We start from the raw sequence: 20,622 nt of genomic DNA, 5'->3' as shown, positions 1-20,622 counted from the left end.
AATTATTCTGATGCCACGATCGATTAATATGAGCGGAGAGCGACTATCGGCTGTTATGGCGGCCCACATCATCACCATGGCCGGCACTTGAGTTCTGATGGCTAATCGAAGGTTCACATTTTCAGCTGACCTCTTTGGCAAGTAAACACGATCATTTTGTTTTTTTTTTTTCAAACTGCTAGACAACGAATGATTTCTTATCGGAGAAAACCAAATTCGGCAGTTCACCACTTTCGGCCAAGCGAAGCAACTCTTTAGCTCTTTTGAGTCTATTTTCTTTCTGTTGCGGTGTAAGTTTTGCACTTTTTGGAATTTCAATGACTTTATCCCGAGCTCATTTTTCAATATTTGCCGAATGGAATATTGCGATACGTTCAGCTCACGAGCCATTTTGACTTTTCGCACCATTTATGTTGATGTTGCCGTTTTTTTCCGTCCACTTCCTTGGGCTACGCTACCAGTATCACGATAACGAGCGATGGTACGAGACACAAAATATTTACTCACATTTAAATGCTGGAGTGCGCTAACGATAGCCACTTCTGGTTTTCCCGCCAAATATAAAGAAATCACACTATGACGCTTGAGTTCCATCACTAATAACTTCTTCTTCTGGAAAATTCTAACCAAAATGCTTTTGTACGCTTGTAATCAATATAATGAGCTGTCACTGGAATAAATTTGACAGCTGTCGGACTTAGAAATGACAGCAGTCTGAAGTTGGTTACCGTTCATCTCACCGTGTATGGATTCCTCGCGTTAAGATCGGAGTTGGACTCTTGACGTTTTCTAGGACTTCAGTGGAATGTTATGACAATAGAATATTTTGAACCCGAATGAGGGATCCGTTTAAAGGGAGTTTTTAACCGAAAGATCCCTTCGTTGACTCGCGTGGAGGTCAATTAAAATATTTGTCGTATTTTTATTTGCAATATTGAAGACACATCAACGGATTCCAAGAATTGTGTATGCAGGTCCAGGTCTTCGTATAAGCCCCGTATATTCGGTATTTTGATGATTTTATCTACATTATTCCTCGTTTTTTTCAAGTTTCGTGCTTGTATATTGTAATGGCTTATGATAAAAGTATGCAGGTCCACGTCTTCGTATAGGCAGAATTTTTATAGTTTTTTTGAATTTCCAAATTCTTTCCAAATGGAGGAGGGTATTCAAAGTTACTGCTTTTTTACTTGTTGGCTCTACTTTCATAACCTGCAGTTATTCGGTTATCTACGTTCCTAAAATACTCACATGAATGGTACAAATTGGAACTTAAAAGTCAAATAAAGGAGCTACACTAAATGAGGGACTGAGTCAGAGATAGTACCGTAAGAAACTTCAAAATTCTCGGTTAAATATATACTATTTTACAAATAATAATTAACTTACAAATACTTACAAACTTACAAATAATAATTAAAATCGTACAAAATTGTCGAAATAATACATAACGCCTACAAAATACACAATAAATATAAATCTTCAACAAACGGCGACATCTTTTCCAAAATTGTCAAAATTAAAAAAAAATTAAAAAAGTAGGTCAAATCAGAAAAAAGGAAATAATTATAAATAAAACTTTGTATTATATATTAATAAAACAAACATATATTAAACGTAACAAATAAATTTACGAAGGTATAAATTGTAAAACGATTTTACGAAAATCCAGTACTTAAAACCTCGAAACTTATACTAACCGATTTTAAGGCTCTTCGTTGCTAGAATTCCCATGGAGACCTACAACCTACCACCACCACCGCCACCAACGCAAAGACCAACCCACCACCTACCAACAATGCCTATCACACAACCGCTTAGATATTACGACAACAACGCTTGTTGCATATTTTTGCTTTCTCTGCTGGCGTTCAACTTTTTTTTTTTTGAAAGATTTCATTCTTTATCTGTTTTACATACATAAGGGTATATATTTAATTGCATCTGTTTTTTGTTTTTCCCCCAAACGAAACCAAACATTTCAATACAAAAAAAAACAATCAGCAAGTGGAATTAAGTTTCAAAACGGGTGAAATCATACTTGTGTATGGTGATATGGATGAAGATGGTTTCTATATGGGCGAATTGGATGGTGTTCGTGGCCTTGTGCCATCGAATTTCTTAGCCGAGGCGCCCGACACATATAGTAATCAAATGATGCAAGGTGGTGGCCCTGCAGGACGCGGTGGCTTGGCCAGTCAAAGGGGCAGAGGTCAAGGGCCGGGTGCTAGAGGACCTCCACCACCGCCGCGCGACAACATGATGCCTGGTATGGCTGGGCCACGTGGTCCCCAAGGAAAGAGTAAGTAAAAGTATTCAATTTTCTTGTCTAACAACATCAACAAAAAAATCTTGACTCTATTTTTTTCTTTGTACAAAAAAGTTAAAAAACCAAAAGAAAAAAAAAAAACAATAATTAATTTTATCAAATATTTTTTCCTGTAAACAAAAAAATAAAATAATTCAGTCACTCAGTACTGTACAGTATCTAAGGATTTCTTTCTGTTTTCTTTTTTAAAAAATATTCTATGTTTTCGTTTTGTTTTTGTAAAAAGTTTACGTTTTTGTATTTTTAAGTTTTTCTTTAACGTGAGATTTAATATTGGTTCTGAGAAGAAAAAAAAAAAAAACATTTGCGGAGCAAAATTTCATAGCAAAAAACAATTGTGATATCGGTAAAGATTAGGTCTTTCAAAAACAAACTTTACTACTTTAGGCCTCCTTTTCGAAACCAAAAACAAAAACACTGCAAAAAGAAAGAAATCAAATAAAACAATCTACAAAAAATACTTAAAAAATTATTATTAAAAATTTATTATTATTTAAATTTCTTATTTTGTGTATTATATTTTTTGAATTTTTATTTTCATTCTGGTTTTGGTTTTTAAAACTTTTTTCAGTTTTCCATTTTTTTAATCTCTAATCAAAATAATTTCGGCACAATAATTCTGTAATAATATCATTTCTACTTCTTGATTTTGATTTTCTTTGTCAAATATACATACATATGAATATAGTTGTTGTTCTTGTTGTTTGTAATTGTTAACTAATATTAAATAGAGATATACGAGAAAATCAAAAGTGGATAACAAACAAATGGAATTTATAACCAAAACAAAAAAAAAGATATGTTTTAGTTGAAGACATTTTCACCCCAGCAATGTCAACACCTTTCCATCCCTCCATCCACCTGTCCACAATAAATCCTGTTTCAATGCCCGAATTTAAAAAAAGTGTAGCTGGAACATCCTGCCACCACTCATTATGTTTTGAATGTACATGGCATATTTTTTATTTCTTTTCTTTTTTCAATCATTTCTCATTATTTTTCTCGTCTATTTATTACTACTCATTTGTCGTTGTCCTCCAAAAATATTATTGTTTCGAATCTAATTCTTATTCTTCTTCACCTCTAAATGTGTTTATATGTTTCTAAATAAAAAAAATAAACAACCAAACTTGTCTTCTAATTCCTAAATCTTAAGTATTTTATGCGTGTCCTGTCTGTAAAAGTTGTGTCTGTGTGTTTGCTCCCCTATTTTAAGTTTATGATTTTTTTTGTCTCAATACTAAGCATGCCAAAGTCCTTTACTTCTATTTCTTAGTTTCTTTACTCCTTATGTTCACAACTTATAGTTTGTGCTAGGAAAAGAGAAACTTCTGTAACTCCTAATTTAACCCTTAAACCACCGAAAATCAAAAGTCATCTATGAAATTAAAGTCTTTATAAAATTAAAGCACATTCGAAATGGAAAATGATATATATATTTATGAATACTTTTTGTCACAACTTGTATATGGGTTAGTGTGGTTTAAGGGTTAAATATAAAGAATTATCAATATACGGAAATGATGAAGTATTTTCAATTTATATGCGGGGTTAAGTACAAACGCTGATTAAAAATAACAAATACATTTAAATTTAGAAATTGAAACATTTACAAAACCATAATGAAACTAGACCTTTATTCTATAAAAAATGTAGAATTTCGATCCATAAAAAGTATTTGAATGGGCATAATCTCTGTCTTTATAATTAAAGAATTTGGTAGACCACTGTCTTAAAAGTAGGAGCTTTGATACAAGAACGACCAGGAATATTCCCAAGTGAAACATGATAATAAACAGACCTACAAAAACTACTCGAATTCAAGAAGGAATATTCGATTTATCTATGTAACTCGACTAAGAGCAAATATGCTTCGCTCATTTTTGAGCGGGGTCAAAATACGCTCGCAATCGAGCAGATTATTCTCTTGCAATTTTCCAATACCCGTTTGTTTTATTACTGTGGAAGATTCAATCATTTGATTTTTTAGTCTGGAATAGTCCACCATTGGCATAGACAAATGAAAATATAGACAACGAAATGCTCTCACCGTTTATCTTCGAAAACAATCGAAGCAGCAGATGTCGTCTATATCGTTTCAGGGGTTTGAGTGGGAATATTGAAGTCACTCAATTCTAAAACGTTAAAAATAACAAAAACTGTAGGATATTTGTCGGTTGGAAATTGTTCCATCAAAATGACATCAAAAAATTCCGGAATAATCAAGTAAAATTCTTGAAAAACAATAAAATGTGTTTTCGAAGTCGAGTGGGTTGAACGCGTAAATCAGCATGTTGACTATGCAAAACATGATGAGAGCCACCTGGATAAAAAGACTAAACTAACTTTTCGTTGTCTATATCTTCATTTGTCTATGCCATTGGCATAACTTCATATTACTCTCTATTACAGAGAGCAACGAAACTGTCAGGTTTGCAATATTTACTGATCACTACCAATATCATGGTCACTTGGCTCTTTCTTCTTTTGATATGAAAATTTTAGTGAAAAGCAAGCTCTTTAAGTGTCGAGCATTCACAAGAGAATGAGAATCACACTCACTTCTTACCTTTGCCAAAAATTGTTTGTTCTACACACCTACGAACACAATAGAATAGTAAAATTATTTCCTTTACTCCGATTTCACTCTTAGAATAAACTTTCACTATATTTCGAACATTTTGGCTCACACTTATAGACTCTTAGATTGCCTTGGATAACATTCAAGCAATTTTTAACTTCCATATAGGATCCGCCTTTTCGTGGAGTGTACTTTTGGTCTAATCGTCGAAACCTTTTATAAACCACGTTATCGAGTTCTTGGTGCAAGACTTGAGTTCGCTGACGACCGACTGACCTTTGACATACATATGAATATAAACAGAGGTCCTGTAATGCCACCTTCCAAGACTGTCCACAGACTCGACTGCTTTTTCCAGCTTAAAATCCTGTTTAGTTCTCATTTTCGAATTCGCTAACCTTTATGGAAAGGTGACTGGGCCGGGACAGGATGCTTGCACAAAATTGATAGGATCAGATTCAATCAGATTATCTTTAGCAAAAACTTCAGAGTAGGAAAAAAATCGAATTTCATGGCTCGAAAGAAGAATTATTAAATATTCATTCACAAATTTCTCTCGCCCCAACAAGTCAAATTTTTCAAATAACAATGTCAGCATTTTAAGTGTAAGGCCCCGTTTGATAGTGAAACTTCATAATCCAGACGAAACTCCAATCTACATCCCATGTGAAGCTTCACAAGAAGCCAACGTCAACATTCAGGCTAGATCAATAAATCAAGAGCACATGGTAACCGATTTGACAGAATGTAGTTTCCGCAACCAAAACTTCCACCAGTGAAGGCACACCATTTTTTCTAAATCTTTGAAGTGTTTTGGCTACAGCACCGATTTGCTCATGTTCGACCCGGGAGCGAAAATGCTCGAAGAGTGCGAATTTTATACGACATTTCTCACTCTTTTTGTTTTATGTGGAAACTCTTTCGAGTCACTCCAGCTTGAAAAGTTAGAATGGGATTCGAATCATTTGAAAGAGAGTAAAAGCTTACTCTACGAGTATCATCGAACTTGTGGAAAGTCAAAAAAGAGAAAAACAGCAGAAGCTGTTTTTTGTAAAAAAATAAAAAATTAAATAACGAAATGAACAATAATCATATACATACTTTATTGGTATAGATTGTGACTACGCACTCAAAGTATTAAGTATTAAGTTTTTTTCGTTTGCAGCTGTGGATAGAATAAATTTCCATAGAAACTCAACTCCCACTCTAAAATGAGATCGACATCGATAACTAAAGCATGTTAGATTTTTTTCTTCTCCCTATGAGTGGATCCCATTTCAATTCGAGTAAAAGGTGAAACTAGCTCGTAGTATTTCGGTGGTAAACCGAAGCAATATTGAGGTTAAAGGAGTCTTAATTGCAGTTCTGCGATTGTTGCATTCAACGATGCATTTTAATCTTCTCAAATTTTATCCGATGTGGCTTTCGTCCGATCCAGTCTGACCAGTGCAAATCGCCAAACGAGAGATTAGACGCTCGGAAAATACATCCTTCGCACATCGATGTGAAGTGTGCGCCGTTTGCACCGTCATGTTGGAACCACATGTTTTCCAATCACAACTATTATGATTATTTTTGATGGAAAATCATTTGCTTCTTGGTGGTAATTAAGGATGTCTGGTCTTTGTACGAAAACATCTTCAAATCATGTACCAAAATTCGCTGATACCGATTTGCGTGGCACGTCGCCTGGTCGATGTCAACGGCGCTTTCATGACAACCTCGGCTACAGCAGCAATATTCTCTGCAGGACGGATACTCTGGGGTCTGCCACTCTCGGCAGCATCTTATGTTGTGCCAGTCTCTTCGTGGCGAGCGGCTAAACGTCACAGTGTTTCACCAGTAGGCGTTGGAAGGCCAGGAAATCTGAGACGAAATTCATGTTGTAGCCAAGTCACCGTCACCGTAGGTCAAATAAATAGTCACCAATATTTCGCGTTCTGGAGCAGTGTAGCGTAACACTGTTTATTAACGTGTATTTCGCATGACATTATTTGCAAATCGTAAAATTTATAGCATTTTCTGATAGGAGAATTACTTTTGCGCCACCTTGTATATAAAGATGGGACATTTCATTGTAGGTTTGCTTCCATAGAAGGTGTTGGTAGTCGAAATACATGTTGGGTCACCATTATGTCGTAATTAAACAGACCTAACGTTTTTATAGGGATTTCGATGATTTTATATTTACCAGTTTCTCGTTTTTTTTTTTTTTTGGGAGAATTACAATCTTCGGTAAAACTAAAATAGAATTCAAAGAAGTACATTCAACTTATAGATTATGACGAACTGATGAAACATCTAGAACAGTTTCTACAAAGCAAATGACAGTTTTCCGACTTCAAAAGATTCCTTCATAATGATTTCTACTCTCAGGCGGTTCAAAGTCGAAATACTTTCAACAAAGCGTTTGGGATTTTTGTCCTCAGGGCCGATTTTCCAATCTTCACTGGCCTTTATCGAAGTGTTAACGCCGAGATTATCGGCAACTGTGGCAAGTTTTCAACTCCACCCTCTGAATAACCGAAGCTATCCGAAGTACAAAGATTTTGAATTTTTTACTTACACAATGACTTGTCCTAATAGTCTCATTTGAATGATACACTCTCTTAGTAACCAATTAGGGAGCATTTCCATATATTTATGAATAAATATGGGTGAATTGGGACTTTTTTTCTTCGAAGATCAGAAGCAAATATTATAGGCAACTAAGTAAAATTGTCTCATGTGAACACCGCTAGTGAGGAATTCTTATAAACAGATTACAAAATTTATTTTGGAAGTTCAATATGCATCAGTGTAAACTGGGCTTAATCTGTTTTAAAAAAATATTTATAGTTTTATAGTTTGCTCGATTTTGTTTTTCATTTTTTGCTACGGTGTTTTATTGCGAATTTTTGAAGAAAAAATTACATATTTATACAAAACAACAAAGTAAACAACAATAACAACAACATTCACAAACACACACACAACTATTTATAAATATTTCTACATAACAATTGCTTCTAAGGCACTATACAAAATAATTTAAAACGAAAAAAAAAAAACAATTAATTTTAATTTCAACTACAAATACATATTATTAAGTGTATAAAATTTATAAATAATTATTATGTAAAATTAAGTAATACAGACAAAATGCAACAACATATTTGAAAGGTAATACTACAAAACACTTGTTATTGAAAGTAATTTATTTGATTTTAATTTTCTTTTTTTTTTTTGGCTTTTTCTTATAAAGCAAAGCAAATACTTTTTTTGCTACTCCTTCGTTTTTTCTCTTTCAATTATTTTCTAATATATATTTAATTTTGTATAAAATTCTGTTAACCTTTTATATGTATGTGGAATCTCAAGTCCAAACTTGCGGTGAATTATATAGAAAACATACAAAATTCAGATCAAATTCAGATTCGAATGGAGTTCTAATTCAGTCCCACACCTTAAGAAGCTGCTGTATTTTGTCTACATAATGGAATTTCGTGGTTATAGGGTTGCCTCTCCAAAGAAAAATCAAATCAAATTATTACTAACAAAAACAACAAAAAACTTTTTTTTTCCAAATTGGTTCTCTTCCAAAAAAATAAAAAAAAAAAAACAATAACAGAAATGCATCGAATTTTTTTTATATAATTATTTCTTGTCTATGATTTCTTAATTCTGTCTTTTTTTTTTGATTTTCTTTTTCGTTGTTACATTTTTATTTATTTCTGAAAAAAAGAAAAAAAAAACAACTACCAATACCAACAAAAAGAATTTAAGTTAACAAAATTTATTTTGTAATGGTCTGCTGTGGTAAATGTGAAGTCTTTATGTTATATTTGTTGCTATAGATGCTCGCCCTGCTTCCCCTACACTGTTAGACAACACGGGCCACCCTGCCCCCGATCACCAAACGCAGGTAAATACTCTAACTTCTTTACATTTTTGTTAAGAAAAAATGCATTTAACTTGTTCTTCATTTTTTAGTTTTGTTTTTGAAATATACGTTATATCTCTTTCTCTCTCTCTCAAACATTATACCTACTCTCTTTTAACAAACTTAAATATATTTGCAAAAAAAAAATCTCCCCTCAAATGAAAAAAAAACAACTCGAAAAAAACTCCACTCACTGTTTTAAGTACAATTTTTACTACTACTATCACACCCTACCTAGAACTGTCTCTTTACAACTGTTACTACTACTACTACATCAACTACTATTTCTACTACTTGTCTACTACAACTGTGTTCAACACAACTCTGTCTCTGATTAGATGATACTCAACAACTCAACATTCATGCATTCCAATTGTGTTGTATTGTAATTTTTGCTTTCATTTTCATTTCAAACCAAAAACTAATTGTCGTTTGTGTTTGATTTGGAGTTTCGTAGAAAGAAATTAAAATCTAAGAAAAAAAAAAAAAAACAAATAAACGGCAATAATTTCATAACGAAATGCTAATTTTATCCAACACATACTACCCCCCCAAGTGTAAGCGAATTCCAACAATTTATTGTGATTAAACCAAAATGAACAAATTCAGTTTCAATCAACTTTTATGTATAGCTAGCAACATTTTGAAAGCTTAAAACAACGAATATAAAACAAAAAAATATAATTTTTGTGCTTTAGATATTGTCGAAGAAAAAATATCAATAAATGAACGAAAGAAGTAGTTCAGCAACAGCAATCTTTGTTAAACACACACTGGCAACACCCACACCCGTTGTAGAAACAAATTAGTTGTTTTTGTTTTTTCTCTCTCTTTGTGTAGAAATGATCGAAGAAAACAATGTTAGCAAACATTTTCAATGAAACGGCATTACATTAGCAAAACATAGTTACATACAAACAAAAAGTACATTCCACGTTTACCCATTGACACTATCACAACCAAAAACTCACCACACTTTATCCATCACCCCAACAGTGGTGAACATTCAAACCTGGTTCCTGATTCAAAATCGAAAATCCAGTTATTTCTTCTGTTTCATTTTTCACTTTCATTTCACTTCAGCTTTCAGCCTTTGATTTTTACGTTACATGCTTTGTTTCTTTTCTCTCCCCTATCAAAATATTTTTTGTTTGCATACAAACGTTTTCCCTATTCCAAATTTGGACACATATTAAAACCGCAAGTTAACTCAAAACATATACCTACGACAGATTTATTCACTTCAACTTCTAACAACCACCAACCCACCCACTAAAAAAACCAACGAACCACCCATATCAATGAAAGCAGAGCGAAATTCCAATAATATCATTACAAAAGTTTTAGACATAGAGTATTAGGGTGTTCTAATCGCAACGTATGTTATAATTTCGCGTCTCTTTTGTACCTCCCAATTAGAAAGAAAATTCTCGAAACTATACCAACCTGTTTTGTACATCGAGGTCTTTTCACTCATTTCAATCTACGATTGACTTTCAGTGACAAAAAATGTCTTGTATCAGCATTTTTCAACGTATGTGGGAACAAGGTACAACCAAACGATAGTTTAACTTCGTAAAAATGCAACACTGTAGAAGAGCCTTTTTTCAAATGTGATTTAAAAGCACGCAACAACTGCATTTGATTATTAAAAAAATTTCTGAAATATGTTTTTATCTGGGAAGTAAAAAACTGAATGGATTCTTCCCACAAAAAATAATTCAGAATTGCAAAACACTGCCTCTATTAACGTTAAAAAATTAATTATATTACGACAGAATCATGGTAAGGGAATGTAAAGTAACAGAAAGTGCTTTCGATATCTACGACCATAAAAAACATAATCTTTTAAAAAAACATTTTATGCAGAAAATATTTTTTTTCAAATTTTTTAAATTTTAAAACATGTTGAAGACAATTTATATTGGCTGCAAATAAAATTGCCACTTTTATTATATCAGAATTTGAAATAATTCTAAATTGTATTATTTATTGTTCAAAACAATATAAACACATAAAATGGTAAAAAATGCATTGAAAAAATTAAAAAAAAAAATTATTTAAAAAGTTACTTTATTCTACCTCCTGCTATTATAGACTATTCAAATTTTTCTTAAACACTGCCAAATATATTCATATTGTCATCTACAGAAATACATAAATGAAGGAACTATATTAAACGATATAGGCTCGTTGTTACATCTTTCCTTTATAGTCCACTTTTGTTATCCCTTACTTAAGAAAAGTGATTATCGGGTTGTCATTGTTACATCTTTCATTTAAAATATATGCATTTTTAACAGGGATATGGCAAGATTTTTGTAAAAATAACTGGTAGTCACTGCATTTTTTCACAATGGCATCTTAATTTCAGTGTAACAAATAATAACAATAATAATAATAATAATAAATACATTTATAATTCATTTCTTCAATATAAAATAAACGATTTGCGTTAACCATTTTATATTTAACTACATTTTGCTTTTATTGCCATATAAATGCAAAATATGGCAACATGAATTCAGTAGCCTGACCTTTTGCTTATCGGACAGTTCATACTTTAATGAAACTTGTAATAACGAAAAACGATTTATGTGTCCGATAACATCACTTTTCTATATCTCGGAAAGATGTAATAACCGGCCATAGAAATATAAATATAGGGTAAGATAGATCAAAAATATGGCAACCCTGTGAAAAATACCTCTGTTATGATATAACAACATACATAGTTACCAATGTTAACCGATTTGAACCGCTAAAGCAATATGCAAATTTTTGGAAAGGTCCATGGAATAAATTTCTGAAACAACATTTTTGGATTTGTCAAATTTTTATTTGTCATTCGTCCCTGTAATTCTAGTTTTTATATTAACATGCCTCTGTCATGAGTCAAAATGCTCCAAATGCATTTTGTATAGGCTTTACCACTTTGGGTCTTTGCTACATGGAACTAGTTCCTTTTAAGAAACAGAACGTTTAAAAGTGAACGAGATTACCAACACCAGTATGAATTAGTGTTGTATAGTTTCGGAATGAACTAGAAACTACAAGAAAAGTGAAAGGAGCTATTGAAATTTATTTCTTTTTACGTCGCTTCATTTTATAGTTCTAACGCTACGTTTACATTGGAGTTTTTACGAATGAATCTACAAGAATGCATGAACGAAGGAACTACATGCAACTAGTTGCTTTTAAGAAACGAGAAAGAGTGGACAAGATTTCTCAACCCTAGTATGAATTAGAGTGTGTCGTGCCTAAATGGACTAGCCTTGCGAACAATAACATTTTTTTTAATGGAGGCTAGCGTGTTTCCTTCTCTGATTGACAAACGTCAGCTGAGTAGCATTTATATCCTCCTGAGGGTTTCTAAACTAATCCTATGTGTTTGGATTTATTAAATCCAGTAGTTTAGTCTTTAATAATGTAAATGCGCTATTAGAAAGGAAGAAAGGCAACAGGTCTACCACCTTATTGTACCTCTTTATCATATCGAACAAAAATGCAATTGTATCCACGTGTAGATGGAACTAAAATGTTGAAATTAATAAGCCCAGGGACTTTAAATTGTCAATTTAGTTGCATATGCCTCAAATAAATAAGACAAAAAGTTCTAACGCAAAAACGATATAAAACATTCCATTCCGCTAAGTCAGTAACATTGAATATCTATATCTATATCATCTGGTTGTCAAAACCAAAAATATATTACCAAACAATACTAAATATAAATGAGTTGAAATATAGATGGCGCTCGCTGAACTTAGTCTACGATGTTGGTTAGTTTTTCGGAAGACTTGGCTATTGTCTTCCTTTTCAGAATTGAACAAGGCCGTTTCAGAAACTGTCATGAAAATACTACTTTTGCCATTTTTTGACACTTTTTTCTACAAATCTACTCCTGTATCGAAAATATAGTAAAATTTGTAGGCGAATTTAAGAGAAAAAAAGTAAAGCGTAGTAGTACTATTGGAAGTTTTTTTTCTGGCTGAGATTGTGATTTGAAAGAATGCCATCTATTTTGGAGATTTTTGCTAGTTTTCTGTTCTCGTACGTTCTGGGTAACGTAGTTTTCTCAGAGTTCATTTCACATTTCCCTCCTTTAGCACCTTTAATATTAATAAAGTACAGGAACACAACAATTACTATTGGCATTCTTTCTCGCAAACGAAGTAGCCGTCATATATAAAAAACATGCTTAAAAATGACGTACAGACGGCGCTCGAAATAATTAGTCCTCAAAGACCGATTCTCCTTTGGATGTTGTTTTATTCTTTTGCAATAATTAGTGATTTCCCAACAGTCATAAAATTCATATGGATACAATAGAGCTAAGCTTTCTCCCTGATTGTGGGTATGTTAATGTAGGGCAGAGCGATCTCTATTTCCATGAAATTATTTTCCACTATTGAAAGATAAACTCCAACCAAAATGGTATTTACTAATAACATACGTTGCGAAAAGAACACTTCATGAATATATACAAAATAATATTATCTTAATTTTCAACATAATTCATTAAAAAATTGTCTGTAAATATACTATCGTCACATTTAAAGCCATATTAAAAATGACAACTTCAAATAGAAAAAAACTCTTAGAAGCAAAGCATATTACAAACAAATTTAAATGCTTATAATATTTTGTAATATAATACAAGACCTATATATCTACCTACATACATAAGTATAAAATCTTCATATATATAAACAAATATTTATTAGTCGTGTGTCTATAAAAAAAAACAAACAAAAAACATTTTAACCAAAAATAACTCTTTTTCATTTCCTAATCATATTGGATGTAAATGTAAATGGTGTGTAAAAAAATTTCTATGTGATTCACTGTATGTGTACAAAATGTCCTCCGTTTCCTTACGTTTTTTCTGTTCTCTTATAGTTTTTATTCGTAAATATTATAAATAATGATATCTATATAGAGTGTGTAATCAATCAATCATTCCTTTTTGGCTTCTTTGGTTCTTCTGTCATCAGTATCTTGTATAACAATCGATCATTTTTGTGTTTCATTCGTTTTTAATTTTTGGCTTTTTCCATATATGATTTGTCGTTTCATTTCAAAATGTTTGTTATAAATTGCAAAGAAAAAAACTGTACGTTAATTATTAAATAATTTAAAATTTAGTTGAAATTATTTTGATTTTAGTTTGATATAACAAAAAAGAAAAAAAATTAATCCAACACAACTCAAAACATACAAAATCAATACAGAAAATCGAAAACAAACAGAGCAGAATAACTGTTATTGCGTTATGGTTAAATGCTTAAGAAAATATACATACATATATACCTAAACTAACAACCTAAGCCTACTTTACGCCGACAACTAAATTTCGTATTTTACGAAGCATTTACTTGATTTTTAATCAAAAGAAATGGAGAAATTTGGTGTAAATAAGGCTTTACATATATTAATTCATAAGCATAGTTTGTTTTTGTTTTAGTGTTCCAAAAGATTTTTATAAAAAAACGTTGCTAGTTCTACATATACATAACTCATTAAAAACAAAACATTTACTAAAATAATCCATGAAATATATTACGAAGTAAACAAAGGAATTCTACTCAAGTTTATTATAACGATTTGTTTGTGGTTGAAATTTTAGGTTACGATTCAGATTTCTATTGCATATTTCAAGGCGTTTCGCATACCTGCGTCTTATCAGGTTATAATAACCAAGGCGACACAGTAAAAGCACGTTTACATACAACCATTTATCCAGCTTAACTGTGATAATTGACCAATCGCTATTAATTTGACTATTGTGATTAACCCGGGTAAACATTTCCTATGTGAACGTGTTATAGGACTGCATGTTGTATTCTCTTTTTGTCAAAACACATTTTTGTATTGAGAACATATAATAAAATCTTTGTTTTTTACGATGTATAACTTTTAAATAAGAATTGTTAAATATTTGTTAGATTTCTGACAGACAGATGTGAGGAATTTATCTTAAAAACAAAACTTTTCAAAACAAGAGAAAATTCAGTAAATTTAAATTTTTTTGTTATTTTATTTGAAAATGATAGATTAGCTCCAAAAGGGTTACCACAACTGATTTGGCAAATGAGACCAACTCTTTAATTCTGCCATGCTCCCAACAAGTTGTTATTTGTTAATACATTCGGTTATTCCACATGATGCAATGGGTTACGCCGAGGAAATAAAATGGATTGAATAAATGTTTTCTGTTTGCTCAAAATAGTGCATTTATTTTTTACCGGTTTTGGTAAACCAAACAATTTTTGTTTACAAATAAGTCTCACACCTATTAGGTGTATATTCTTCTTTGGTTAAGTACAATTGCATGGTACAATAAAAAGGTAAGGTAAAAACTTAAAAAACGAAAAAGTTTTCAAATTAATGAGTAGAAGAAACGTACATGGCAAGGCGCGCAATAAGATTATTCACCAGTTTTGCCATGGAAACTAAATATCTGACAGATCATGTTTTTTAAAGAAAATCCTGGCTTGCATCCATCCTTCGAAATTTTAACCTATTTCAAGAAATAATAAAATAAATCAAAGAAACAAGAATAACTTATTTATCTAATTTTTAACATTTCAGAGAGAAAAGGTATAGCTTCAGGGATATATTTCACTTGTTTTGCGAAGCTGAAAATCTGATTTTCATTATTTTCGGAATACTTTTAATGGGGTTTTATATTTTTTCACGAGTACGAATTTCCGTAGATAGAAAAGAAGGTTTTCTCCAAAAGGTTTTCTCAAAATTGACAGAAAAAACTAAATTTGTATGAAAATTATGGGGTTTCTATTCATGTTAGTGGATTCTCAATATTACGTAGTTCAAATAAATGCGTTCATAACAAGTACATGAATTTCGTAGGAACGCAGTTATTTTATTATTATTATATTATTATTATGAATATTATTATTATTATTATCATTATCATTATTATTATTATTATTATTATTATTATTATTATTATTATTATTATTATTATTATTATTATTATTATTATTATTATTATTATTGTTGTTATTATTATGATTATTATTATTATTATCATTATCATTATCATTATCATTATTATTATTATTATTATTATTATTATTATTATTATTATTATTATTATTATTATTATTAGTATTATTATTATTATTATTATTATCATTATCATTATCATTATTATTATTATTATTATTATTATTATTATTATTATTATTATTATTATTATTATTATTATTATTATTATTATTATTATTATTATTACTATTATTATTATTATTATTATTATTATTATTATTATTATTATTATTATTATTATTATTATTATTATTATTATTATTATTTTTATTATTATTATTATTATTTTATTATTATTATGATTATTATTATTATTTAAGGTTATTTGACCAATATTCCAGATAACGTTATAATAAGCAAAAGGGAACACCGCTAAGTAAATAAACAAAAGCTTCCAAAATATTTGTAGTTTGAAAATCGAGACATGGCAGAAGAATACAGGTAGATGCATCAACGCTTGGGAGCATTGATATGTCAAAAAAATTAAAAGTAGATTTTTATATGTTTTCTTATACTAAGTCATTCGGAGGCTATTATAATTCGCGTTTTTCAACAATTTTACAAATTTAAATAATTTATCATTCAACATTTTCAATTCCAAAATTGGTTTGACAGTTCATTGTCCCAGCAGCTGTGTCGACGCGTCTACCTATATTCTTCTACCATGAATCGAGGCATGAAATCTATTATCGTGTCGTTTGTAAAAGCAGGTAATTGCATTATTATACCCTCCACCATACTATGGAGGGTATATTAACTTGGTCATTCCAAACAAAGTTTGACCCAACAAAGTATATATATATTCTTGATCAGCGTAAAATTCTAAGTCGATTTAGCGATGTCCGTCTGTCTGTCCTTCTGTCTGTTGTAATCACGCTATTTTTCGAACGAATTGAGATAGAAGGCTCAAATTTTGTACACAAGTTTGTTTTTCCAGTAAGCAGGTTAAGTTCGTAAATGGGCCATGCAGGTCCACGCCTTCGTATAGCCCCCATATAACGGTACCTCCCGATATTCGGTATTTTGATGATTTTAGCGACATTATTCACCGGAATTGCTTCAAATTTGGTATTTGAAGTTCGTAATGGATACTACAGCCTATGACAGAAAATTGTCTGTGCAGGCTCACATCTTCGTATAGCCTCCATATAACGGTACCTCCCAATATTCGGTATTTTGATGATTTTAGCGTCATTATTCACCGGAATTGTTTCAAATTTGGTATTTGAAGTTTGTAATGGATACTACAGCCTATGACAGAAAATTGTCTATGCAGGCCCAGGTCTTCGTATAGGCTCCATATATCAGTACCTCCCTATATTCGGTATTTTGAAGAGTTTAGGTTTAGGTACCCACCGAAATTGTTTGAGATGTCGTATTTGAAGTTCGTAATGGATGCTACAGCCCGTGACAGAGGGTTGTCTATCCAGGTCCAGGTCTTTGTATAGCTCCGATATAACGGTACCTCTCTATATATGGTATTTTGATGATTTTAGGTATATTATTCACCGTTTATTCAACGTTTCGAATTTGAATATGGTAATGGCTTATGACAAACAATGGTAATGTAGGTCCACGTCGTATTGACCCCAACTTATCGGCTATAGTCGGCATTTTAAAAATTTTAACAAAACTTTTAACGGATTTTATTTTTTTGAAAATTTCCAAATTCGTTCCGAATGGTGGAGGGTATTCAAAGTTCGGCCCGGCCGAACTTACTGCATTTTATCTTGTTTTAGTTGTACTGTACACAAGTCGTTCTTTCACTAAGGCCAGTAGGCATATCTCGTTACACGCCTTACACACATAATAAGTCCATTGGATTACAACTGTCAACTTGGTATATGTAAACAGGCCTTTGGAGTCGTTTGTAAAATGATTTAATATTTTGCATTTTTGAGGAATAATTTAGGCACTCCTGAATAATTTAAAGTCAAAATAAACTTTTCGTACTATAAAAAAAAATATTGTGTTCATAGCATGAAGAAAGTATAATTTTATACAATAGTAATATATTATTACATAGTATAAATAAACATTGCAATAAACATCGCAAAATTTCTAAAGATAAATGTGAAAATATCAATCTACAATCTACATTATATAGTGCTATATCAACATTATTTGTTGAGATAATTACCTAAAACAATTTACAATTGACTCATATCAGATGATATGTTAAGCAAATAAAATCTAACTATCGTACCTAAATTTCAGCACACATCAAATTGAATTAAAAACTTGAGTAGATTCCGAAGTCAAGTGTCAAAAACTCTTATCATCAGTTCGGTAGTCCTGAGTAGTAAGTAACTTTTAAAATTGGCCAATATACCTACCCTACATGCATATATTTCGTTTATTCATATCAAGCCAAAAAAAAAAAAAAAAAACGTTCCACACTATTGTTGCGATTCGAGACAAATGTACGATGTGAAAGCGGAGACAAATTAAATCGAGTGGAATCAGCGTATTTTGTTTCGCCAGACGAAACACTTCAAATTTCAATGAATGAAGTTCTGATGCCCCGCAACATTGTTAATCAATCCTTCGTATATTCCACAAAAAAAATATTTATATATAAATTTCTCTCTTTCTATATATTTATACATATATATAAATATATCTTTTGTCAGTTACTAAATGTATAACGAGTTTCTTTTAGCCAAGATTTTCTATTTTTTCGGTTTGTTTTTGGATTTATTCGAGTAATGGATTTTTTTCCAATTTTCCTTGTTTTTATTTTTAATCTTTGTTTTTTGGTTTGTTCGTTTGTTTTTTTCTCAACACTTTCTCTATTCCTACTGTTATTGTTGCGAAATGCAAATAGTTGATTGACAATATTTGCCATCCTTGCCAATTGCTAATGTCCGTCTCATGTCTTACAGGGGATGATCGGTCGCGCTGGTAATGTTGTTGGCGGAATGCAACAACAACAGCAACCATATGGTCAGCAACAACAGCAGTCACAACAACAACTACAGCAACAGCAGCAAATGGGTGGCATGGGGCAAATGGGTCAGCAGGGCATGATGGGTCAACAGCAAGGCATGATGGGCCAACAGCCGGGCATGGGACAACAGCCTGGCATGGGTCAACAGGGCATGATGGGCCAACAACCGGGCATGGGACAACAACAGCAGGGCCAACAAATGGGCCAGATGGGGCAAATGGGCATGCAGCAGGGTCAACAGCCTGGCATGCCCGGCCAGCAGCAGATGGGACAAATGGGTCAGATGGGCATGATGGGCCAACAACAACAGCCGCAGCAACAACAACCTCCCCCCGTATCACAACCCTCAGGCGGTTTATTATCCGGAGCAACTAGCTTACTCTCGGGTGCTACTTCGGCTGCCACCGGTGGTCTATTTGGTTCGAAACAACCACCGAAACAAGATCCAATGCAACCACCAGGTGGTGCGCAGCCAACGCAGCAAGCTTCAACCGGCCTGGGGGGATTGTTCGGCGGCGGCGCCCAACAACAACAGCAGCAGCAGCAACAACAACAGCCACAGCAGCAGCAACAACAACCACAAGTGCCACCTCAAGGTCAACAGCCACCACCGCAAGGTCAAGGACCCGGTGCCGGTCTGCTGGGCGGTCTCAAAGGTATCGCAGCAGCGGCGCCGGGCGGTGAATGTGCTGTCGAAAGGTAAAGATCTCTTTGGCAAGTTCGGCTTCGGTTTTGGTAAATAACCCCGGTCATATTATAGGTCGTTTTTATATATATTATTAAATTAATACTTAATAATTAATAATATAATTATAACAATAATATTAAATTACTATAAATTATAGAAAGAAAAACAAATTAAAAAAAAAAAACAAATACCAAAAAAGACAAGAACAAGAAAAAATCTTACAAAAAAATTATGCATTCACAATAAAACAAATTTTTAAAAAGTAAAACCAAATAAGAAAACGAATTAAAATCCCAAAAAAAGAAGAAACATGGATGCAGTTTTTTACAGCACACGTACGCGGAACATGATGTTAAGTGCTTCGAAGGCAATGCCCTCGTTTCGAAAATGTTTCGATGCAAATTTTTACTAAACTTCAAAATTTGATTTTAAAAATGTCACTAAATATAGGATTAGTTATTGATCAAAATTCATGATTCATCTCTCTTTCTCACTCTTCCTCACATTCTTTTTTGGGAAAATTGTAGAAAATGCGTTCTCAGTTAGAAAGAAAGAAATAAATAGGGAATTTTCTCACTTACTGAGATAGATTTTATTTTTTCTATACGATGTTTAAGCCTTCAATCAAATTAAAAAAAAAAAATAGATAAAAAATCTTCTTCGCCATCGAATTTGATTTTAAATAATAAGATATTCTTCGATTCTATTATCTAAAAAACCGGGATGCCCACATTTTTATTTAAAAAATTTGTCTGTTCAAAATGAGACCTGGAATATTTTCTACCCACAATTGACCCGAAATTTAATATTTAAGTCGCGTTCTCTTAAAGCAATATGTCCCAATTTTCAGTATCGAAAATTCCCAGGAGAATTAGCTGTGGAACAAATACAAATATTACTCTTAATATGATTGGGCGCCACTTATTCAAAATTTGTTAAAAAATAATAAATTTGGAAATTTCGCGGGATGTATATTTCATTGTTCCTAATATCAAGAGATTGACATTCTTAGAGCCTATTGTGAAGCCATGTTCAGAGAGACCCATTGTAAAGTTGTAAACGTCGAAAGCTTTAAATA

General features: G+C 32.0%; 1 protein-coding gene across 1 annotated transcript in view; it reads left to right on the top strand.

Moving 5' to 3' along the window:
• Positions 1 to 19,945, top strand: part of LOC131802581 (uncharacterized) — a 133,401-nt gene extending 113,456 nt beyond the window's left edge. Inside the window, 4 exon segments of the mRNA XM_059122907.1 lie at positions 2,005 to 2,302; positions 8,747 to 8,814; positions 18,792 to 19,541; positions 19,543 to 19,945. Coding sequence (XP_058978890.1) covers positions 2,005 to 2,302; positions 8,747 to 8,814; positions 18,792 to 19,541; positions 19,543 to 19,599 — 1,173 coding nt within the window. The 3' untranslated portion in view covers positions 19,600 to 19,945.
• Positions 19,946 to 20,622: the final 677 nt, after the last annotated feature.

This window comes from Musca domestica, unplaced genomic scaffold (genome assembly GCF_030504385.1).
Source record: "Musca domestica strain aabys unplaced genomic scaffold, Musca_domestica.polishedcontigs.V.1.1 219, whole genome shotgun sequence".
Lineage (NCBI taxonomy): Eukaryota > Metazoa > Arthropoda > Insecta > Diptera > Muscidae > Musca > Musca domestica.
Note: the sequence above shows the minus strand (reverse complement) of the source record. Positions and strands in the feature narration are given on the sequence as shown.